The sequence below is a fragment of the Acipenser ruthenus genome, chromosome 1 (assembly GCF_902713425.1).
Source record: "Acipenser ruthenus chromosome 1, fAciRut3.2 maternal haplotype, whole genome shotgun sequence".
In the NCBI taxonomy this organism is placed as follows: domain Eukaryota; kingdom Metazoa; phylum Chordata; class Actinopteri; order Acipenseriformes; family Acipenseridae; genus Acipenser; species Acipenser ruthenus.
In genome coordinates, this window is record NC_081189.1 from 2,381,961 (window position 1) to 2,407,635 (window position 25,675).

At 42.9% G+C, this 25,675-nt stretch overlaps 1 protein-coding gene across 2 annotated transcripts in view; it reads right to left on the minus strand.

Moving 5' to 3' along the window:
• Positions 1-3,239: 3,239 nt before the first annotated feature.
• The window catches only part of LOC117973442 (protein FAM219A), a 58,370-nt gene continuing 35,934 nt past the window's right edge, over positions 3,240-25,675 (minus strand). Inside the window, exons 3-6 of one of the 2 annotated variants that reach the window (XM_059028748.1) lie at positions 25,375-25,477; positions 16,854-16,934; positions 13,250-13,304; positions 3,240-11,915 (exon numbers count right to left, since the gene is read on the minus strand). In XM_059028748.1, the coding sequence (XP_058884731.1) occupies positions 11,760-11,915; positions 13,250-13,304; positions 16,854-16,934; positions 25,375-25,477 (395 nt within the window). In that variant the 3' untranslated portion in view covers positions 3,240-11,759. Of the gene's footprint in view, positions 11,919-13,249; positions 13,305-16,853; positions 16,935-25,374; positions 25,478-25,675 lie in introns of both variants that reach the window. The other variant, XM_059028699.1, reaches the window with a different exon arrangement.

The following is a 25,675-nucleotide window of genomic DNA, read 5'->3' on the forward strand; positions in this document are numbered from 1 at the left end:
TGCAGAGCAATCCCTGCAGCAGGGGAAGAGCCCGTCCTCATTAAAGCATCCCGCCGGAATCCTCATTTTGATGGCTTCATAAATAACTGTAGACAGTTCATCATGATACACAAACTGAAATACAGAAAGGAAATTCTCACTAATTCAGGAGAAAAAGCTCAAATTGACCATTAATGTTGGGTTCATATTTCTTTGCAACTCTGGAACTAGCCATGCTTTACATTCCGACACTGAAGAATCCCAGAGCAGCGTCTCTTATGTATTTACAGTACTGCTATTATTATTCATGGGTCTGGGCTTTTTTATTTTCAGGGTGTTTGTTGTTAGCTGCAAACACTACTTAACTACGTAAGCAGTTACCCAGAACTCTATTCAAATTTTGTAAGCAGCTACAATTGTATATATTTCATCCAGTTGTACACATATACATACAAGTTCTCAGCCAATAAGAGAGCAGGATTTCTCCCCATTGTGATTGAATTTAAATCTTTTCCTTTAGAACAAGAAAATGTATGAATGAAGGGAGGCCACTCGGCCCATCTAAGCTCACCTGGTTCCAAGCAGGACTTTGTGAAGTTGGGTCTTAAAGGATCCTGCCTCAGCAACACGACTAGGTATCCCATTCCATACTCTCACCACTCTCTGTCTAAAGAAGCGTCTCCTTCCCGTCAATCCAACTTCAAATCGTGTCCCACAAAAAGATTGTATAAGCAAGTGTATATAATCGATGAGAACACAAGTGTCGTAATAAAGGGTACAGAAAATGACTGAGCGTAGCAAGAGTGGTGTAGTCATATCAGTCTTCTTATTAAGAATATTGTCAGCATGGTCCTCATTATAAGAAATAAATCAAACTAAACCATGTGTGCACCTGTACTGTTTGTCTGTACATGTGCAGGTATGTTCGAATCCTTTTAAATCATTTTTCTGGTTCAGTAGATCTCCGGCATATTGCCAGATGCACCAGATCACTACTTATCCACCTGCTGTATTTTGTACATTAAAGTCCACATTTAGAAGGGACATGAGTCTCTAATGAGAATAAATCAAGGCATTTTACATCAAAGGTTAATGGTTTAATTCAAGAGAGACTTTAATGAAGGACTCTGCAATAGCTTATCTAACGGCCTAAACTGAGCGATACAAGGAAACCTAACCTGCCTGTGACCGGGGGGCGTTGCCATTGGGGGGCTCCAGATGGTCTTCTTAACCTCTGTGACCTGATCGGGTTAAAGTACAGTACATCCCTGAGCTTAGTTATCAGCAGAGTCTCAGAGCTCCACCGCTTTTGCTAGACTGGCAGAATAAATAATGAATAGGTTTAAGAGCGGTATCAGTTATTTGCTATTTTATAATTGATCGCTGTCTTAGCTTCTGCCTCAGCGTGTGCTGCGGGCTCATTTGCAGGTTCAAGATCATGTGTAGCCTTACTGCCATGTGGCTTTATTACAGTGCAGGATACATCTGATTGCAGCTGGTGGGGATTTTCAATAGGTTAGGCTTCAGGCTCAAGAACACTTACCTGGATATTCACAAGTGTAACAGATCCCTTAGAAAAGTATTTGTGCAGTTTTGCCATGCTTTTCCCCTTGCATATACTATACATTTACTATAGTTTATCCTGGTTTATTAATATGATTTACCATACCTCACTTTTCTTTACAATGCTTACTTATGCTTAGTGTTCCGCGTTTGCGCTTTATTCTGAATTTTACCTAAAAAAAATTTTGGACGTCGGTTTTTACTGCTTTATACCCAATTTTTGTCTATTATTCAATATTTTCCTGGTACTATTTTCTAGGAAATACAATATTTTGATTAAAATGCTGTTTTATTTTGACTCTGACATTGTAATAAGCAGCTCTACACCGTATCCTAGGATACAGCAGACGTTTAGACGTCAAATAACTTTCAAACGTGGTTCTCTGTCACTTCACAAACACATTACACATTATCACCTGATTATGTTGGCCAATCAAAGTCTGATTATTGTGGCAATTGCTGGGCGTAGCAACTATTAGCTTGGATCAAAAACTAAATTGAAATACTTGCACAAAAATATAATATTTTTCGTGGATGAGGAATGGGGAGAAAACATAAATCAGTTTATGAATATTCAAAAGAAAATGAATGTTTAGAAGTATACAAAAAGCAACAATAGCAGAAGTGGGTCAGATGAGGTAGAGGATGCGTAGCGCTGCAAATACTAATGCATTGAGGCAGATGTTCACACTGACAATAAAAGAACATACTGAAAAATAAGCGACACATTAAACTAAAACAAGAAAGTGAACTGAGAGACAAGCAATCCATTTATGTGGTTTTTACACACGCTTTAATAAAAAGGAAGACTGTTAATGAGTTTGTCAGATCCGCGCTGTGCTTTAATAAGAAAGTGCAGAATGACTGTTAATGAGTTTGTCAGAGCGCTGTGCTTTGCTGGACAGCCACTGTTTATTGCAGAGAGGTATGTATTGGTGACTTTGTGTGACAGTACAGTCTGTCCATCAGCTAAAACACTGCCTAACGGCGACAATCTTAATCGTAAATTACTGACAGAAAATGGTGATGCTTTAGCTGGTAAACTTACATGGAACGCATTGATGGAAATGTCCAGTGTGATTTTTGACGCGTCTCCCGATGGCTTGCAACGCCCAGTTCTGTCCATTTTCTTTACTTTTTATAATTTCAAGGTGAATGAACCTGGCTTGTTTTGTGATGATGTCATGTTCATACCTTCTGTAGATACACAGCGATTGCCCAAACGTTTGCAAATTACCAGCTAACTTGGGATGTGGCTTCGACTTGCACAGATTTTGCTTCATCATACATGCCAGGGACATTATTAATCACAAACCAGAACTGCTACGCATCATATTCCACATGTAAAGTGTGTATACTGAGATTTTTCCAGCCAATTCTTATTTACCGATGTTTCAATTAAATTTTTTAATTTTTTTTACCGATTTTATCCCTATTTTAATAAATGTAAAATAAACTCTTTTTAAAGATAAAAACCGAAAACGCGGAACACTATTATTACACTTTGCTATGCTTTTACTATGTGACATTTTTCTAAGGGGTCATCTTTTCTATAGAAGAGCATAAACTTAATTCTATAATACCATTTTCACAGATGCACAGGGATGCAACATAACAAAAAAATATATTAATAATTATAACAATGCTGAGTTTAAAAAATGATTCCACATACAAATAAATATGCAATGAGACGAGAGTTCACATGTCCACTTGTCTTGTCTTTATTGATATGTTACACTACACAGAACAATAACAATGTTAAATACTGGCTTGGAAATGTTCACGTAATAAAAACAACCTAAAATACTATGTGTTCCTATGTTAAAAAATGCATACTTTTTGTATGTCTTTCAATAAATTAAAAACATAACACTGGCAATAAATATAAGTTCTATGAAACGTATCACTTAAGGCATACTCTAATTGCAAATGTATTCAGAGCCGTGAGTGGGTGCTATATTCAGTTTACAATCAAACATATCTTTTTTTTTCTTTCTTAAGGTTCCTTTAGAATCTGATTCAGGTAACAGACAGTGTGGCTACTTGAGATCAAGGGGAGGACAGAGTGGGAGGTACTGCTTACGTTCCAGAGAGTCAGGGCTCTGTGTGACTTAAGAACACAACACAAATCTGTTTAGTATCTTTTGGGAGTTCTGGGGAAATCTACACCCATGCGCAAGTACAAATAATGTTCCCGTACCTGTCGCTGTGTGACACTTAATGGTGTAGGCATAAACCAGCCTGGAAGACACCGAGGACCAGACTCTCAAAGCTGAACCCCCTTGCTGTGTGCAGAAGTGTCCTGCACTAAACTCCCCCCCTCAAAAGGTGGCCACTCTTTAACAACAGTTAGTGCAGGCTATTTTTAATGCTTTGATGAATAAATAAACACACACACACACAAACAGAAAGAAAGAAAATAAAACAATTCAAGAGGAAGAAATTAAATTCAGTTTAGCCCCTTTCACACTGGCACTCCTACCCGGGTCCGGACCCGGGTCAGAATCCCGCGTAGTGTGAAACCTCGTACCTGGATCCCAGTGACCCACCTCAGGATTGAACGAGACAAAATGCATGACGGCCGTTCTTAAGCCGACGAAATAACAAAAGAGCCACGTCTGTGTGAAGGTTTCACTTCCGCAAGGAACGTTTTTGTTAATTATGTTTAGCCAGATTTTTGTTGCTTGAGCCAGATTGCAGCAGGGATGAGAAACATTTGTTCTCATCAACATTTGGGCCGACGGTTCAATCCAGAGAAGCTTGGATGGAAGCGTCTGTAACAAGCTGCTTCCGGGGCATTGATACGCACATTGTGTACTTGCGTCTGTCACCCAGGTCAACCTGCTTTATCAAAAGCAGTGTGAAATTGCATAGCCGACCCGCATGACACCGGGTCCTGACCCGGGTAGGTACCGACCCGGCCAGTGTGAAAGGGGCTTTAGTCACTGCTGAAAAGAAAGGGGTCGCTCTGGTTATCAGCAACACTGAACCGCACATTTTAATAGCAAACACCACTTTGTTTGTTGCAGAACGCGTCTATCTATCTGAGATCCTTAATAATGTGTGAACTGCTGATAATGTGGCGGTAAAGATGCCAGCGCCCCGGATGAGAGGAAAATTAGCTTCATATTGGCTTTTAAAACACTCAATGCAGAAGTCAACTGCCATTGATTGGTACTCAATTGTTAATTGAGGGAAGATGAGCTTTTCTTGTTTTGAAATCGGCACATTAATGAATGGATTGATTTAATAGGTGCTGATAAATACTTCTCAAATACCAGGTAGTATTACCATGTGCCAAGTACTTTTTTTCTAGATAAGTGACAGATTCAGATACAGGCTGAGAAACATGGCAGCAGATATATATATTTTTTCTTCATACTGGAATGATTGCTTTATTTGTAATGATTTTAATTTGATTGACACAGCCAATGAAAAACGGTGGTGCTTATTGAGTTGCTAGGCTTGAAATGGGGTTTGAATCGGAGCTCTTGCTTCCTATAGCAGCTCAGATAGCGACACAAGCTCACTCTAGTCTTGCTGAACCCCAGAGCAACACCCAAACCGGACAGCCCTCTGAATCACAGAGAAAGAAAGGGTTTTCTGGCTTTCAAAATGTCAGACTGTTTATGCTGCACAGCACTGGCCACGGTGCTCAACACGGACACAGAATCAGGGCCCAGCTGTGCTAGTTAGTGTTACTGTAGTCGGGTTATTTTCATCACAGTGTTCGCTGTCTAGCCAGCTCTCCTGAGTGGCTGGCTTGGCATAAACGATACAGACACTTCACTGTTTAAGAGTCTCGACACCTTCTAGTTCATAGCAGCAAAAAGAAGAGGAATCTATAAACCTCATATTAACAAGCTTACAAATCCATTCAAGTCACACTGGACGGAAGTGCATCAAAATAATAACTATTATAGACAGCTAGACAGTTACAGCAGAAACAGCACACACTCCCGCCATGGATGTTTTGAGAGATTGCATAACTTATACAATGATGTTACACTATATTTTGATGTTGTTATTCCTCTTCCTTAATACTGCTACTACTGATACTGATCATATTTATAATATCATTAAGAAAAAAATATCTGTATCAGGAAGGCTCACTCCCGTTACTGTATGAAGTTTCGAAAGACAGAAACATGAAAGACAAAAACATACAATCATTTTGAAAATGAAAAAGCATTGAAGCTTCATTAACAGGTACATTACTTCAGACACAAGGAAAATGCTTGATCACAGAGTGAATGACCCTCAGGGATCTACGTACTAGTTAGTTCAAACACAGACAGTGACAGAATAAATGACTTCTGAAGGACTCCAATCGCATCCCTAGACAGCAGCAGCTGCTGCATGGTTTCGCTCTGATCTATAATATATAATCTATGTCTGTGTACACATTGTGAGTTGGATTGTTGGTCAATAACTGCACGGAATGACCCACATGCACAATGACCCTTGAAAAACCCTTTGCCCGGGAGGTTTGGATTATCTTTTCATTTGATCACGTTCTAGTTTCTACCCTAATCTAGCAGGTGCTGTATTCTCTTTATGGTCAGTCCCCACCCAACGTTATCCCTTCTCAAGTCGGAAAGGGTTTCATCAATGCTGCCCAGTAGCTTGCTGGGTATTGGAGCGATTGCACGCTCCCCCACACTGCTGCCTATAGCATTCTGCTCGGTTGTCAGCAGTGTGTAAGAGTTGTGTCATTTAACTGGTTTAACTTCTCACAACCAATCAAGACAACCCCCTACCATTCCCAGCCAAAGCTGCAGGCACGGATCCAGATACGCATTTGTGTTTGTGATTTTAGCGTCCCCTATATCCCCCTTTTCCTATACATATATAAAAAAACATGATTAAAACATAAAAAAAAACTAAAAAGGAAAAAAAAACTAACATTGCATAAAAAAACTCAACTGAACACAAAAAAAGGGTTTTATTAAACCCGTTTTTCATTTCAAACAAAAAGTACTTTTCTACTTCTTGTATAAATCTGTATTTTAAAGTATAAAAATATATTGCAGTAGCCACACAGTCGCAGGTTCATGACTTTAACTATCGAAGACTAGCAGTTATTTAAGAGAACCCCCTTTTTTAAAGTGGATACAGCACCTTTAACACCTTTTTGTTCCCTACAGGTTCAGTGCCGGGAGCAGCAGACCTACTTAACTAAACTCCTATTGCTCTTCAAAGCTAATGACTGGTCATGTTTTTGTTTACCATTGGCAGGCTATGTACAATGCACTGCAGTGTGTCGGGTCTCCAGCACAATGCATTTCTCACGTTATACAGAACACCACTCATTTACAGAGCAGTGACCCCTATGTATACCACATGTTCGGTCTCCAAAGCAGTGGGTTATATCCAATTTGCAATACAGTATATTATTCTCAATTATCAATAACCCTAATGACAAAGATTACCTGTAATATGGTTTCTTTGTACAATGATGAACTCCTGGAACAGGTGTTTTTTTTTTATCAAGTTTATAACAAAACTTGATACAAGATGTAATCCACCTAGAAATGGTCTGTTCTGACACAGGTTTGCCCTGGGTTTGAGTTAAGACATAAAAGTTGCCCTGATGTTCTCTTATTGATAGTTCTGAGAATATAGAAATTCAGTGCTCTCCGTACATCAATTAGGTGGTGTCTAGCCTCCTCTTTTGATTTATGTGGTCTTGGGTAGAAATCATGAAAAGTCATGACCTGGTTGATATGAAAACGTGTTACCACCTTAGGTAGGAATTGGGAATTTGGCCTACAGACAATCCTGTCCCTGAATGACTGGAAGTAGGATGCATCAATCACTGGTGCTTGAAGCTCACTTACCCTTCTTGCTGACATCACTGCGACTAGGAACGCTGTTTTCCATGTCAGGAAATTCTCATTGCATGTCACCATGGGCTCAAATGGTGGTCCCATGAGTTTATCCAGTACTAGATCGAGGCTCCATTGAGGAATGATCTGTTTCCTTGGGGGCCTTAGGTGGTTAACCCCCTTATGAAATCTGGATACTGCAGGGTGGGAATCTACCAGGTGACCTTTCCACCCAGGTAAAATACTGGACATTGCCGAGATATGCAACTTGATGGAGGATATTGAAAGAGCCCAGTAGAACAGGTGACTACAGTAGGATAAAAATGTAGATAGAGATATATCTGTGTCGTGTAGATGCTTTGAGCTGCACCAGAGAGTAAACTCTCTCAATTTTCCTGAAGGGCTAGAAAAGTGGAAGTTTTCTTTGAAGCAAGTGAGATATTGACTACTTGTTCAGATAGGCCCTGATTTGTTACTTTTGCCGTTCAATCTCCAGGCAGCTAGTCGTATCCATGAAGGATTGTTGTGTAGCATCCTCCCCTTGTTTTGAGACAGTACATCGCGGCTCACCGGTAAGTGCACAGGTCCCTCCTCTGCTATTTCCAGAATCTCCGAGAACCAGAACCTCTTGGCCCAGTAAGGGGCTACCAGAATGAGAGTGGCTTTGTCTCTCCTTGTTTTCCTGAGCACCGCTGGGATTAGTGGCATGGGAGGGTACACATACATTAAGCTGTTTGACCATGAAAAGGACAGCCTGTCTGTTGTCATGGCTACTCTTTCCCAGAAACGGGAGCAAAACAGTGGCAGCTGGGTGTTTTGTGTTGTGGCATGTACGTCTATTTTGGGTGCCCTAATTTGCTGAATACCTCGTTTGACACTTATGGGTGAATTTTCCACTCGTGAGGCACTGTTTCTCTGCTCAGCACGTCTGTGAGTCTGTTGTCGAGCCTGGGTACGTATGTTGCCTGAATAGTGATGTTCTTTGTCCTGCACCAGTTCCAGATGCTTATGGCTAGAAGGCACTGTCTCCATTCCATTTATCTACGGATGATATCTGTTGATGGTGGTTGACACTAGAATGATATTTTGTATTCATGTTGTACTATCCCCAGGACCCTGGTGTTGGTGTTATTTTCTGCCAATTTCTTAGAAAATGCAACACTCTCCCCCTACAGGCAGATGTGAGGGGGTGGACTGGTTTATGAACAGACAATGTCAGGAAGAAGTAGATGGCCTACCTTTCCCTTATTATAGCCTCAGGGCGGTATATATGGCCTGAAACCTTGGTTCCATTGAAACTGGCTTTGTCCCCCAAATGATGATTAGTTTGCTGTCTAAACCTCTGTCTGTTAAAATAAGGCTTATTAAAGGGTGTACCTCACCCGGCTGTTGAGCAGGATCTAATGGCTTGTCTTGCGTCCTATTAGGGTAGGAGTCTGTAAGGAAGCAGACAGCTGGTTCCACATCTTGTGCTGGTATTTTGCAGCATGTATTTGGTAGTTGTTGATATGGAGCAGCTTCTTTTCAAGAAGGTATCAACCTTTTTGTCTCCCCAATCTAGACCAGATCTGTATGACGTACCTGTGGCAGGTATTGCCATAATGGTGTCTACCTTTGGCTTTTTAAACATATGATCTTTATGATTTAGCGGCACCCTGTAGAACTTGTCGACTCTGGGAATACGTGGTGCAGCAAAAGCTGGCTTACCCCATAAAGCCTCAATGGGCCTCCAGACTGCCTCATGGAAGGGGAAACCTTCAAAGGCTTTCCTATCCTTTGCAAAAATGATACTTAGGGAATCGTCCTCTTCAGTACTCGTCTGGGTAGTAATGTTGAGGGATGATGACATTCTTTTTAAAACAGCATCTGCATTTGTATACGCAGGTTCAGTACCGTCTCCAGCCACTGAAACGTCTTCCTCCAGGCCGGAGCCCATGACGTCATCGTCTCTCAGGCTGTTTGCGTCTGCAGAGTAATCCTGCTCCTGTGCACGCCATGCTGTTGTGGTATCAGAAACCGCTGCCCGGTCTACATGGGGGAGGCAGAGCCTGCCTTGAGCTCTCAAACTCCTGCAGTCACTGCTGGAATTTCAGTAAAGGCCGCCGCTGCTTTCAGAAGCACGTCTTTCTCCCTGCTGTCACGGGTGTGTTTGGATTTTGAAGTTCTTTTTCTCGGGGGAGACGAGGGGTCTTGTTTCTCCCTGGAACTGCTTGGTCTTTTTGCTGTGGAGGATGAAGAGCGGGTTCTTTCTGACCGCAGAGCTGCGGAGGAAATAACCCTTCCCTTGTGTGTCAGTGTGTCCGACATGTCAACACACAACAGACATACATTTCTAACACAAGAAGGTGAAAGAGGGGAACCACACTGAACAAACAGACGGCATGCGTGCAACACACTGTAGAACGAGAACAAAAGGGGGGAAAAATACTATAAACTCCTAACCCGAGCAACATGGAGACTGGGAGTTCACTGGGAGTGTGTGGAGTTCATCATACAAGGGAAGAAAAAAAAGGTTTTTTAACATAAGAGAAGACACGAGGCTGCACTGAATCACCTTCAACCTCCTGAGAAGCGGGTTGCCTCAGTACAACTGCAAGTACAGTATGTTATTAGAAAACTAGTACAGGGGCATTTTCCTTCTAAGTGTGGAAGTTTGATTGAACAGAGCCGTAAAACACAGGAATACAGCAGGACGTCCAGCTGTACGGCACAATAACCGCCTGCACATGGGATACAGCACTGCAAAGGGGATATAATGCACTTCTTTGGAGACAAAGCCTGTGGTGCTCACTGGATTACACAATGTTCATTTCCCTCTCGCTGGATATGCACAAGGATATATAATAATAAGCATGGTTGCGGGGGGGTCCCTTGTAAAAGTCTACCATGGTACATTTGCACAGTAATTTCCCCCATGCTTTTCCTCTGGTTATACTATGCATTTACCATAGTTTGACACGTTTTAATATGCTTTACCATACTTCTCTGAGCTTTACATTGTTTACATGTGCTTCACTACACTTTGCTGGGCTTTCACTACGGGAAACTTTTATATGGGGTGAATTAGAAGGCTTGGTGAAAAGAACTGAGTTTTAGGGGGTGCAGTGGAGGGTTCTGTCTACCCATTGGGCTCCAGCTTCAGTTTCTTGTGGACTGAGAGAGACGCTGTTGTGCGGTATGTTGCAGCGCTCTCATCCTCGTTCAGACTCTCCCTTCCCCTTTCCCCGCACTGTGCTCACGCTCAATCACAGGTGCAATTCACCTTGTTTGGCAAACATGGACACAAAGCAAAAAGCAAAAAGCAAGGAGGAACCGCCACCAGACTGCCACTGCAACCCACTGTAGACATTATCCACTCATAGGTCTATCAAGGACTAAGCTTCTGTGCCCAACCAACCCAGTGCCATGAGGTCTAGGGACAGGAAAACAGCTGATCAAATGGGGACGCTCCCACCCCCTACCCCTTCATTCCAGGGCACTCACCCCAGTCCTGCGAAACATGATTCGTTCTGCTTATTGAGCTATATCAAACACTTAAATTATGTATTTTATAGTAAGAGCTCTAGTATTTCATATTCTATTTAAATGAATCTACACTGTGAGATCCTTATCATTCCTACTCTTCATCCAAATTGGTTAGTGTCACTTTGATATTTTCGCCCTCGTTTGATATGATATTGTCCATTAAAAGCATTATTGTTTCCATGTTGAACGCTCACCACTGACATTCTGTCATTGTTTACACTTTGCTGACACTTTCGCATCATTTAATTTTCGGGTTCAAGTTTTTAAAATAACTGGTTCTCATTTGACGTAAACTGCTTGGGTTGAGCATAAAAAATAAATTAAAAAAAAACCTCAACTATATAAACTACTAACAACCAAACGAGCAAGATGGGCTGAATGGCCTCCTCTCGTTTGTAAACTTTCTTATGTTCTTATGTTCTAAAGCGGAAACAGAAGCATGAATATATACATTTCTCACCAAATGCATGAGTGTAAACATTGGAACATTTGGACACCAGTTTCCAAAGATGGTGTGGAAAGGGGAGATGATCTAACAGTGTTTATAAACCTCATTCATGTGAACTAGGAGGTGGTACAAAGCATTAGGCCATTCTGGCTAACCACCAAACCTACTATAAACAAGCCTTTTCTTCTGAATTATTTTGCGTTGTTGTGGATGGGCCACCAGCTCTAGGTTCCTCCTGCTCTATAAACACAGAGAAGTACATGTCCTACCATAGGAGGAAGCAATGGCTGGTAGTTTGTTTTTGTTTGTTTTGTTTTTTTTTACAAGTGTGCAGGAGTGGTGGGAGCTGCCTGCTCTCTGTCGCCGCACGGTGGCAGAGTGCACTCACTGCAGCCTCCCCCTCCTCTGGTGGAGGGTTACTGGATCTGGCAGGCGGTGGAGGAGGTGGCCTGGCAGCACATGCAGGTGGGGTTCACAGACTTGGGGGGGATGAGGTCGAGGTCCTCGTCGTCAGGGATCTCGTCTAAACGGTAGCCGTCCTTCAGCAGCTGGATGTTCAAGTCTTGGTTAATCTGCTGCAGGCAAGGAAGGGCACGTTAGAGTAGGGGTGTCCAATCACGATCCTGGAGGGCCATTCCACTCCAGGTTTAACAGGTGAAACTATATAATGAACTACTTTAGGGTCTGGATGGAAAGAACAGGGCTGGAACAAAGACCAGGAGTGGAAGGGCCAACTTTTGGCCACCCCTGCAACAGTTGAAGACAGGGGCACACACAGCGCCCCCTAAAGTCACTTTTTCACCTGCCAGTGGTGTGTCATACTTTGGGATCGGTCTGAAATGGTTTGTTTCCTTCAGCAGCAGCAGCGTGAGGTTTCAGTCAGGACTGCTGCTGGAGGAAGTTACCTGCTGCTAAGAACACAGGAGGCTGGGTTTGAACATGTCGGTGCAAGTGCTGAGAATTAATGATATTAGAGCAGGGAAACCCTGGCGGGCGAACTGATTTATAAATAGCAATTATACAAAAACGTGACACATACCTGCTATCACTGATCTTTGGGTAATGTCGGGTTTCAGACTGGAGTGTAGACTTGTGATGGAACCGGCAGAGTTTTATAGAATGGTTTCATGATGCAGATGGAAACGTGGCATATAGCTTTTACTGGGATGTTGCAAATCACTAAATAAATAATTCAGTGGGTTAATCCGAGAGCCCCGAAGTAGCGCTGTGTTGTCTCTTGCTTGATTTGTCACATCACCTGGCTGTTTTTCCCTTTTGAAAGCTGCACTTGAGAGCTGTACTGTGAATCTAGCCCAAGGTGTATTAGTAACATGCCGAGCTGTTCCCAAGACACAGCTTCAAATAACAACGACAATTAATGATCACTACTTTAAAAAAACAGGCTACTGTGACAAACATTCACAGCATGTGGAATGACTTCTGCAACAAACATTGTGTCCAATTGGGGCCCACGTTTCCATTCACAGTCCAATAAACAACTCTCCCACTAGCAAGCACAATTGAGAATATCAGAAACTGTATGATAGCTGAATAGGGGCAAGCTGAACTTGTGCTTGCTTACAAGCGCTTTCTTAGATCAAGAATTAAAAATGTGTGTTCATGAAGCAATAATACAGTATTAAGAAACAGAGTTATACTGAATGGGTGACTTGGTTTCATTCCCCTTTTCTTAAAGGTTCTAGACAGTGTTTAAAAAAAAAGAAAACCATTGGCCACAAGGTGGCATGTGTGCTATGAAAGAAAAAAAAACACAGTAACACATAAAAGACGACTATGTGATTTGACGAGAAGGGGGTGCTGTTCTCATGAGTTCATTAAACAGTGAAAAGGGGAAGTGAATGTAGCCTGCATATCCTGGTCTCAGGTATGTCCACGAGTATCTCACCTCAGCGGAGGAATATCCTGATGAAGAATATCTGGACATGTCGAAGTCATCGTCACTGAAAGAGAATAACCGTCACAGTTAGGCTTTCCCGAGCTTACCCAGGGAACTCTACCCCTTACACCACCAGGACTCAGCACAGCCCTCCACGGGAGAACACTATCCAGCAGAAGAGATGCTGCAATGAATCAATTCATCAATCATATATCACTATGGCTTTAATTCTACGATCCTCTATGAAATACTTATTGATCAATGAAATCGCCACACTGCCCTTTTTGAAGCCTCAGTTATATATGACATTTCTGCACGTGAACGTTTCAGTTTATTTCATGGCTTTTGGGAAGAGTCTACATTTGTTTGCTTCATATTTTCTAATGTCAATGTATGTATTGCTGTGTATAACATTGTATAATAATATGCGCATGCATGTTTTCACTTGTATTTTGAGTCTATATGCTTCTCTTGCTTCTTGCTTTTCAATAATAAAGTGCTCTCAATGCATAGATCACTGCTGATTGTTACCGGTCTGATATTTGATTAGGAAACTGGTTTCTGATTACACCTCTGCCATGCACTGATAATACAATGTAAGGAACGGGAACATTTTAAAGATCACTGTTTGAAGCCAGATAAAATGAAAACAGAAAAAAAATACAAAAATGTACCTTTTTGTGAAAATAAATAATATTAATAAATCCTTGGTAATTTTTAAACACTGCCCTCACTAAATCTGTATGACTGTGAAGGAGAATCCAATCTAAGAGTGGAGGGACATACGCCCCGTAACGATTTTAAAAAAGTGCAGTAAAGCCAATTAATACCTGAACACATTAAAAAAAAACGGTTTTGAACCATAAAATAAAAAGTACAGTATAAATCTACTGTAACTACGATGTAACAATTGAGACAATACTGGAATACCCTACTGGCTGAAACCCTACAACCCAGTACAGGAAGAATAACATGTCTGACAAAGTACACATCCTTCAATTAAACAGGGGGGCTTCACAGTGCAGTGCTTTACATCCCTAATCCCAGGAGTGCATTCAGAGCCTGCAGACACAAGAAAGCTGTAGAGCATCATGCGTTTCTAATCTCGACAGCATGCGTAACGCATGCAGCATCCGTACCCCCAGAGCTACAGCACATTCTATCCTCATCTTTCCATCCAAAAAATGATTTTTCTGCAGGATCATCAGCTCCTGCACCCAGTCGCAGTCTGCGCATACTAGTGATTCACAGCCTATTGTAATGATACTGCGGTAGAAAACAGCCTTCAGTGTATTTCTATCTGCTGCTTTGCTGTAATTCTGCTAAACTTGCTGGTCGACAATTAACCAGGCGCTGCAAAGCCCCTTGGATATGTATTACACGTCCCTATACTAATCTCAGAGATTACCTCATACTGTAGACAGCAGCTGCAACCAGAAATGTCACTCCAGGGTTCTCTCGAGATTCCAGGTCAGGGAGGCAGTGTGCTCCATACCAGGCTTTCTAACAGATAGGTGTGGCTCTAATGGTGGTAGTAAATAATGAAAGGTTTGATCATTCAAACCTTTAAATTCAACACCTTCCTTCCTTTATTAGTCAGATTTGATATAGGGCTGGTAGAAAACAGCAAGAGGAGTGTTATTTCTCTAGAACATGGGGTCTGGAGAGACCCTTGCGATGCTAAGGGGAGGTCTGTGTAAGAGGGTCGGAGGTCCGGATGGCAATTCCCAGCATTCACACTGTCTTACTGTAATCCCACATTGCTTTGAAAGAATGCTACTGCATGTGCAAAGAGGTGCACACCTTCTTATTGAAAGCATTAAACCTTTATCTGCTTCACTTAGAGTCAGTATCACGTCCATCTGTCACAACAATACCTGTAAGATGTATTGGACCTTGCTGTGTTAAAAACTCCTAGGCAAAAAAAAAAGTTGGGTGCCACTTTAAGAGCAAGTTGGTTGCTACCAATTAAACTGCTTAAAATACAACAGCTTGTTATGACACTAAACCGCTAATCACTTTGTATCTACTTGTTTATTGCCTCATTCTGTTGAATGCTCTAGAATGACTACAATGAAAACAGCATGTGTTTATATTTTAGATATTTTGCAAGCACATTGTCATATACTTTAGATATTTTCAAATCATTATTTTCTACTGCAATCAAGTAAGCTACATTAAATGTAATTAATTCCCTAGATGTTTTTTTATTTATGTATTTATTTTTCCCCCTGCAGGTACTTCAGTATCACATTGCTCTGGCTAGTGGTGTCACTTCCTAATTACAGTCCCAAGTATATCTATGCTTTGAGTATTCACCGTCCTTCAAATGGTCAGTTTGAGAAATAAACTCTGCAACGGCTGACCATGCTTTAGTACAACACTCACAATACATTACGTTTTTTTTTTCATTATGGCGTCTTGAACATGAATATCAGCTCATCATCTAACTAGGGAAGCTGCTGTGCAATTAAATCATCATCAAACTCCTGACGGTAAACAATAACCAAATCTATTGTATCTGGGATAGTAAAGAAAATTGATCAAATGATAAATATCCGTTCTACTGACTCAAAACTTTATTTATGCACCCTATGATTGGACTGGCGAAAGACAGCAGTGGGTTTATTGGAGGGACTAACCATACTTCATTTCAGCTGGATATGGTAACTTTCTCGTTTTTTAAAATACATTTTTTTTATTCTTGACCTTTTTGCAGCTCTTCATAGAATGATTTTCTTTATTTCAAGTTTTCGGGGCATTTTGATAATGGCATGTGTGCAACACACAACCCTTGGTGCATTTTTATTTTTGTGTGTTTTCGTTGTTCTTGATCTAAATTTCTTGAAAGCAACTGTTCATTTCAAGGTACATTTTTACCCATCAGTACTCACACACGTTTGGTCACCATCACTCCTGTTGCATTAAACTGGGGTTACAGTATTTCATTTTCTGCTGGTGTTAACATACCACCTCTGCATTATATATATATATATATATATATATATATATATATATATATATATATATATATATATATATATATATATATACACATATATATTGACACACGTTTTTAAAGGGAGAAGGGAGAGGCAGCATTTTTGGCGTTAGAGGCAACATTGGCCAAAACCAAAAAGGCAGTTGCCAAAAAATATATATATGTGCATTTGCGCCCATTTTAGTCACAGTCCGGAGCCCTGGTTCCCCTGAGCTTACTTTTATAGACGATGCTCAGGTTGCTTGGATACGGTCCCATGAAGCAGCAGTGTCATCTGGGATAAATGAACTCCTTGTTGTTTCTGACCTATTATTGTTCCTTTCCAGTACAGTTTTATATATTTCTTTTACTATTACTGCAACGCATCTTGGCAGTTTCTTGTGCATTTCTAACAGTTGCAGCTGGATCCATTTATCTTTCCCTCACGAGGTGTGCAGTGTATTGTGCAAAATATTTAACTGCACTGATTGATGAGTTATTTATCTTAACCTGCATGGATGGGGTTTTCCATCACTTTTTTTTTTTTATAGCACAGCATCAATTACCTATGAGAGGAGGCTATTTCCTGCTTGGTTAGCTGTGGTTTAGAAGGCGCTCCAAGGTTCTCCTTACCTGTCTGTGTCCAGAGCCACCAGCGGCTTCTCGTCAGGACTCTGGTCAAGGGACGAGTAGCCTTTGTTTGGGACAACCAGCCTGAAAGCAAAGAAAAACAAACATGTTTTGCATTAGCATTCGTGAACAATACAGTATGCGGACACTCGGCTGTGGCTCTTTTCGGTCCATTCTAATCCAGGACTCCGGTTAATTAAAAGGGTAACGTGGCTCCAAATGTATTTCTTTTTGTCGCCATAAAACATCATACAAATGGCAAGGTGAGAAAGAAATACAATGACGTGGAAATGACGTGCTGTTAAACAAGAAAAGAGCGGGTTGGTACCAGGTTCTGAACAAAATGACCTAGAAAATGAGAATGTCTGCGTGCATTTTTTATTCTTTACAGGAAAGCATTCAGTAGTCATAACTCGGTTTTAAAAGAGAGGAGTCTATTCTAATGATCTAAACAGTGGCGTTACTGCAGTTCTGTTGACATTTACATCGACAGAACTGAGGCCGCCACCAAGCAGCAGACACATACTTTATAAAATAAATCAAGAACATTAAAAAAAAATGTTACATGCTTACTGGTGTTAAATCTGTGAGGTACGGTGGAAGAGTCAATGCATTTAATACAACATAAAAAATACCTAGAGATACCTAGATATGCCTAGAGACAGAAGCCCTGCACATGTAAACAGTGTGGGTGTGTGTTTGTATATATTGTCTGTAAATAAAGATGTATCAGTTTGTATTTAAGTTTGGCAGGGGTGGGGTTAATCCCATCCCTGCCAGATCCACGTGGGGAATGTGGCTGGGTCTGCATTGAATACTTGGTCATCAATCAAGTCCCAGCCACATGGTATAAAGGAAGCCAAAATCCTTTGTTTGAGGAGGACAGTTCAGTGAAGGCTAATGCCCAGCCTGGAAAGGAGTGTGAGAGAGCGTGGAAACCTTTAGTGAAGGCCAATGCCCAGCCTAAAGGTGAATATTATTTTTGCGCAGGTCTTGTGTTAAACATTTTATTTTTGGCTCCTGTGCCTTATTTGTTTGTTTTTATCACACTCTCCACTCTGATCTCCTGTTCTGTGTGCTTCCTCCCTGCGCTATCACACTCTCCACTCTCATCTGTATTGTGTGCTTCCTTCCTCCCTGCGCTATCACACTCTCCACTCTCATCTGTATTGTGTGCTTCCTTCCTCCCTGTGCTATCACACTCTCCACTCTGATCAGTATTGTGTGCTTCCTGCCTCCCTGCGCTATCACACTCTCCACTCTGATCTGTATTGTGTGCTTCCTGCCTCCCTGCGCTATCACACTCTCCACTCTGATCAGTATTGTGTGCTTCCTGTCTCCCTGTGCTATAACACTCTCCACTCTGATCTGTATTGTGTGCTTCCTGCCTCCCTGCGCTATCACACTCTCCACTCTGATCAGTATTGTGTGCTTCCTGCCTCCCTGCGCTATCACACTCTCCACTCTGATCTGTATTGTGTGCTTCCTGCCTCCCTGCGCTATCACACTCTCCACTCTGATCTGTATTGTGTGCTTCCTGCCTCCCTGCGCTATCACACTCTCCACTCTGATCAGTATTGTGTGCTTCCTGTCTCCCTGTGCTATAACACTCTCCACTCTGATCTGTATTGTGTGCTTCCTGCCTCCCTGCGCTATCACACTCTCCACTCTGATCTGTATTGTGTGCTTCCTGCCTCCCTGCGCTATCACACTCTCCACTCTGATCAGTATTGTGTGCTTCCTGCCTCCCTGCGCTATCACACTCTCCACTCTGATCTGTATTGTGTGCTTCCTGCCTCCCTGCGCTATCACACTCTCCACTCTCATCTGTATTGTGTGCTTCCTGCCTCCCTGCGCTATCACACTCTCCACTCTGATCTGTATTGTGTGCTTCCTGCCTCCCTGCGCTATCACACTCTCCACTCTGATCAGTATTGTGTGCTTCCTGCCTCCCTGCGCTATCACACTCTCCACTCTGATCTGTATTGTGTGCTTCCTGCCTCCCTGCGCTATCACACTCTCCACTCTCATCTGTATTGTGTGCTTCCTGCCTCCCTGCGCTATCACACTCTCCACTCTGATCTGTATTGTGTGCTTCCTGCCTCTCTGCGCTATCACACTCTCCACTCTGATCTGTATTGTGTGCTTCCTGCCTCCCTGCGCTATCACACTCTCCACTCTGATCAGTATTGTGTGCTTCCTGCCTCCCTGCGGTATCACACTCTCCACTCTGATCTGTATTGTGTGCTTCCTGCCTCCCTGCGCTATCACACTCTCCACTCTGATATGTATTGTGTGCTTCCTGCCTCCCTGCGCTATCACACTCTCCACTCTGATCAGTATTGTGTGCTTCCTGCCTCCCTGTGCTATCACACTCTCCACTCTGATCTGTATTGTGTGCTTCCTGCCTCCCTGCGCTATCACACTCTCCACTCTGATCTGTATTGTGTGCTTCCTGCCTCCCTGTGCTATCACACTCTCCACTCTGATCAGTATTGTGTGCTTCCTGCCTCCCTGCGCTATCACACTCTCCACTCTGATCTGTATTGTGTGCTTCCTGCCTCCCTGCGCTATCACACTCTCCACTCTGATCTGTATTGTGTGCTTCCTGCCTCCCTGCGCTATCACACTCTCCACTCTGATCTGTATTGTGTGCTTCCTGCCTCCCTGCGCTATCACACTCTCCACTCTGATCTGTATTGTGTGCTTCCTTCCTCCCTGCGCTATCACACTCTCCACTCTGATCTGTATTGTGTGCTTCCTGCCTCCCTGCGCTATCACTCTCCACTCTGATCTGTATTGTGTGCTTCCTGCCTCCCTGCGCTATCACACTCTCCACTCTGATCTGTATTGTGTGCTTCCTGCCTCCCTGCGCTATCACACTCTCCACTCTGATCTGTATTGTGAGCTTCCTGCCTCCCTGCGCTATCACACTCTCCACTCTGATCTGTATTGTGTGCTTCCTGCCTCTCTGCGCTATCACACTCTCCACTCTGATCAGTATTGTGTGCTTCCTGCCTCCCTGCGCTATCACACTCTCCACTCTGATCTGTATTGTGTGCTTCCTGCCTCCCTGCGCTATCACACTCTCCACTCTGATCAGTATTGTGTGCTTCCTGCCTCCCTGCGCTATCACACTCTCCACTCTGATCTGTATTGTGTGCTTCCTGCCTCCCTGCGCTATCACACTCTCCACTCTGATCTGTATTGTGTGCTTCCTGCCTCCCTGCGCTATCACACTCTCCACTCTCATCTGTATTGTGTGCTTCCTGCCTCCCTGCGCTATCACACTCTCCACTCTGATCTGTATTGTGTGCTTCCTGCCTCCCTGCGCTATCACACTCTCCACTCTGATCAGTATTGTGTGCTTCCTGCCTCCCTGTGCTATCACACTCTCCACTCTGATCTGTATTGTGTGCTTCCTTCCTCCCTGCGCTATCACACTCTCCACTCTGATCTGTATTGTGTGCTTCCTGCCTCCCTGCGCTATCACACTCTCCACTCTGATCTGTATTGTGTGCTCCCTGCCTCCCTGCGCTATCACACTCTCCACTCTGATCTGTATTGTGTGCTTCCTGCCTCCCTGCACTATCACACTCTCCACTCTGATCTGTATTGTGTGCTTCCTGCCTCCCTGTGCTATCACACTCTCCACTCTGATCTGTACTGTGTGCTTCCTGCCTCCCTGCGCTATCACACTCCCCTACAAGATTTTTAAACATTCTAAAACCTTCCCAGGGCACAAAACTGCATGCTGATGCTTTGGTACATTTACTTCTAAAAAAATCTCTAATAGCAGTCAAACACTTATTTTCATCGTGTTTCTTTGTAAACACCACGAATTATGAACTCAGTCATTTAAAACATTGATTCAAGTCCCTCTCCAAGATTCGTCATCAGACTTAAAGGGGGCCTGCAGTTGGTTCTCAAGCAGAGTTACATGACAGGGAAACACACAGAAGAGTTGCTGGGTTTAATAAGGGGAGCTTGTCCCAATCCCCTTCACTCTGACTGATAACAACAAGGGTGCCAAAGGCTAACAGATGTCCATTTACTCGTGCCCGTTGAATGGCCAAGAGCTTCTGAGAAAACAGCGTGGGACACAGTAAACACAGATCTCTGCGTTTTGCGTTGGAAAGTTTAGGTGGAACAGTTGAAAAGAAGCTGGATAAATTTGGGGATACCATCTACGCATATGGAAACGAGAGGTTTAGAGTTGAAAAAAGAGAGGAGAAAATACACTACTCCTGTAAAGTCTAGATAGCAGCAGGGGACTGAGCACTTAGTTAGAGAAAGGAGGCAGCTGAGGAAGCAATGGAGGAGAGCAGAACAAAGTCAGAAGGAGGCACTCAATCTATTACAAAGGGTCATAAAAGATAAGCTTGCAGAAGAAGCGTGAGAGTACTAACTTTTATAAAGACCCATTCAAATTTGAAAAGAAATTATTCACCAGGGAGAAAAATGGCACACTAACAGTAACTAGTCTGAGCTGGAGAGATATCTTGAGGAAACACACAGATTCAAAAAGGCAGGAGCCTATGTTCCTTCAGACCCACCTATCAATCCACCACAATAACACGTGGAGTCCTGTGCACCTAAGTAGAAAGAAGTAGAGAAAGCTGTGAAAAAGGCAAGGGTGTCATCATCTCCTGGGCCTAATGGAGTTCCGTACAGAGTGTACAAGAGTGCCCCTGGTGTTCTACAAATCCTGTGGAAATTGATGAAAGTAGCATGGGAAAAACAGATTGTATCAAGAGCATGGCGCCGAGTAGGTGGGGTCTTATACCCAAAGAAAATTCTATTTATCTATTTAAATTCTATTATCTATTTCCCTGATAAATGTGTAAGGCAAGCTTTTCTTCAACATTGTTGCTCAGAGATTGTCAGCATACCTATTGATGAACTGCTTCATTGACACTTCAGTACAGAAAGTCGGTATTCCAGGTTTCCCAGGATGCTTAGAGCACATCAGTGTGATATGGCAGCAAATTCAAACAGCTAAAAAGGAGAGGAAGGAGCTCCATGTGACATTCCTGGATTTAGCTAATGCATACGCTTCAGTACCACATGAGCTTCTTTGGACAGCATTTGATTTTTGCAGTCTACTGAGGACAATAACAAACTTTTTGTTTTTCAACTTCAGAATTCACCACTACATGGCAATGTCTAGAAATTGGAATAATGGCAGGATGCACCATTTCTCCACTGGCTTTTACCATGGCAATGGAAGAATTATTACGGCGTCAAAATGGTGCAAATACTATTTATTGTGAACCAAATGCAGTGTTGTCCGGGTTTTGTGCTGGCCTGTAGCGACAGCTCCAGATCGTGTTAGCCATCTAATAATAACAAACAAGAATAATTAGACACGACAAAACAAACAAAACACTCATGATACAATACGGGTCTCCTTCCGGTTCAGCGTTAACCATAACAAAGGAACAGATCACTTCGCTATGTCCCCTTATATACCATCAATCATGACCCCTTGGTTAACGATTGCAACCGCTCCTCCAGTCCGCGGCTGCCACATCGTTTCCCTTCCGGGTTGATGATTTAGTGTACCGTAGCTCCGCCCCCTTTCTAGATGGCCGACTTCCGCCTAACCCTGGGAATGAATTATCTGGTCATCCAGTCCAGGGCACTCTGTTCCCTTTACATAGCGTCCTCACAGGTCGGGAGGGAGATTTATCACCAATAATCATTCTGTCTCTGTCACAGACAGGCAGCACCTGTGTTGAAAACAGGAAGTGGGCAGAAAAGGAAGCTGTGGAAGATGCAAAGGCTGCCTTTCGTATCAGTGATATCATGGAGCAAGTACAGCATGGAAAATGTGGCCTTGGTTTCAGTTCAGCTCCTTTAACAACATGGCACAAAGCAGCCCCAGCTCAACGGAGGAAGCTGGTAATCAACAAGGTGCAAAAGCAGGAGGAGATTGTAAAGGCAGTTTCGCAGGCCAAGCAGGGAGAATGGATGAGATGGGAGAGTGTGGAACAATGCAAGATCGGCAGGATCAGTTTCCTCATCAGGTCAACATATGATGTTCTCCCATCACCACAGAACCTTAATCTATGGGTAGGAGAGGATCCATGGTGTCCTTTGTGTTCATCGCCAGCTACACATTTTGACAGGATGTAAGGTGGGTCTTAGCCAAGGACGGTTTACTTGGTGTCATGATCAGGTGCTGCAATGTTTGGCCTTAGCATTGGAAGACAAGCGCAACATGACCAACAGGTTACCACCAATAAAAGCAATATATGACACACGAAGAACAATATTCCTCCGTCCAGGGGAGCAACCACCAAGAAAAGGTATTAAAACCAAAATTCATCTCGGCAACTGGAAGCTGCTAGAGACTGCGAAATTCTGGCAGATGTTGGAGAAGGGCTTATTTTCCCACCTGAGATCGCCACCACTAATCTTCGACCTGATATTGTCTTGTGGTCTGGATCAGCACGCCTTGTTCACCTGGTTGAGTTAACAGTGAGGTGTATCAAAAGGAAGACACATCGGTATGCTCAACTAGCTGCTGTAGCGGAACAGCGAGGATGGAGATTTACCCATCCAGATTTACCCAGTGGAGGTGGGTTGTTAAGGATTTGTGGCACACTCCACAGCCTGGTTTCTCAGAGACATTGGATTCAGTGGTGAAGAGTTGCGACGCACAGTGTAGAACTTATCAGAAGCAGCAGAGAGGAGCAGCAACTGGCTCTGGTTGAGACAAAAAGATTCTGGTTGGAGACCTCAAGAACAGTAGAAAGAAAGCAAAGTCGATGTAAAGGAAGGTAAGTAAGCTGGGCTTAGCTGAGTGGGGGACGGAGGGGGTTAATGCTGGGATGCCAGAATCACTGTCGAGCCCTCTTAAGGTGTCGTGGACTAGTTGACGAAACACCAAGGATGTAAGGTGCCCACTTGAAGACCCTGGAGAAGTACCCTACTCAGCTCAGTCCAGACGGTTGCAATGCTGATGCGCTAGGGAGGCAGCACCGTGGTTGATCCCTGGAGCCAGCATTGCAGCCGTTGTGTGTGATTATACTTCTGCCATCAACACCAAGCAGAAGGATATCTACATCATCAGATGGAAGCAAACGCAGATGGAGCACATTAGTTTACAATAAAAGAAGCTGTTATTATTTGTTTATTTAGCAGACACCTTTATCCAAGGCGACTTACAGAGACTAGGGTGTGTGAACTATGCATCAGCTGACGGAGCACAAGGAGGTTAAGTGACTTGCTCAGGGTCACACAATGAGTCAGTGGCTGAGGTGGGATTTGAACCGGGGGCCTCCTGGTTACAAGCCCTTTTCCTTAACCACTGGACCACACAGCCTCCTATGTCTTAGTTGCTGCTTATCTTGGCGAGAGCTGTCCAATATCAGCATGAAGTTTTAACACCTACTCTCATGTAATGGAAATCATCTTCTTGTTAGATTGTGTTTTCTCTTTCTGTCATCACATCACAGAGACTTTTTAAAACCCAAAAGTTTAAAGCATTCCTGTTGCTTCCAGAGAGCTCTCAAACATGTCTTCTCTCTAGGTTACATCACAGTGTAACCATTAACCTGTCCCCCTGCAACACTCTGCCCCCAGTGGATCTAAGAAATACATCACGCAATGCCACATAGAGAATATGTTCTGTCTCTTACTGTACTGTACATCCACTTGCTCACATTGCCTGCCCATTCAATCTGCTGATGCTGAAAAACTGACATTGTGTTGTCTTTTCTTTCCCACTCCTGTAAAGCCCTAATGAATCCTCTGTGCACCTGTCAATGAAATACTACTATATGCAGCTGAAAAAATACAGCTGTGTGCCCTCACTGCAAAACAACCAACATTCCCATAGACAGAGACAACCGATATATGAAGCATCAAACACACAGACTCTGGACGCTCCCTTGTAAATCTTTGATTTCTCAAACCTGTCTTCTATTAGTTGTTGCTGTCTTGTTCTTGTTTGCAGTCTTACTTCTTGTTTGCTTTTTTACTTCTCTCCCTGCTGCTCCTGTGCAGCTGAGTGTTATTATTATTATTATTATTATTTATTTCTTAGCAGACGCCCTTATCCAGGGCGACTTACAATTGTTACAAGATATCACATTATACATTATTTCACATTATTTTACATACAATTACCCAATTATACAGTTGGGTTTTTACTGGCGCAATCTAGGTAAAGTACCTTGCTCAAGGGTACAACAGCAGTGTCCCCCACTGGGGATTGAACCCACAACCCTCTGGTCAAGAGTCCAGAGCCCTAACCACTACTCCACACTGCTGCCTCTATAACAGTACAGTGTTCTTTAAGAAACTCTCCACGTATTGGACTTCTGCAGACAGGCTCATCATCTTTGCACCCACTGCATTAAAAAAAAAAGTTCTCTCCAATTGAGTAGTTATCCATGAGGACCAGCAAATTGTATTTCTAAGAAGAAACAGCCTGATTACAATACAGATCTCTCAGGTGCAGCATGTTTTAACCACCCCTCTGCCTCTGGTGTGAAACAGCGCAGGGTTCTCTTACCGTGTTCTGGCCATGACGTTGTTCTTCTTGGGCTGCTGATTGACCGGGCTTCCCACGTTTCCATTCTTCAGGGACCCCTTTCTAGCCAGCTCTCTCTGTTTCTCTGAAACCACAGAACACACACCAGCGTTACAGCGGGTGGTGTACCGACCCATTGTGTATAGTGATATTAGCACACTGTACTGTTATAGAGGTGTGTATTATTTCTATTGTGATACATTCCAAAAGCACAGCTTTTACACAACTACTTGTAAGCACTGTGGAGAACGGTGCGAGGCATGAACCAGAAACCTTTTCCCCC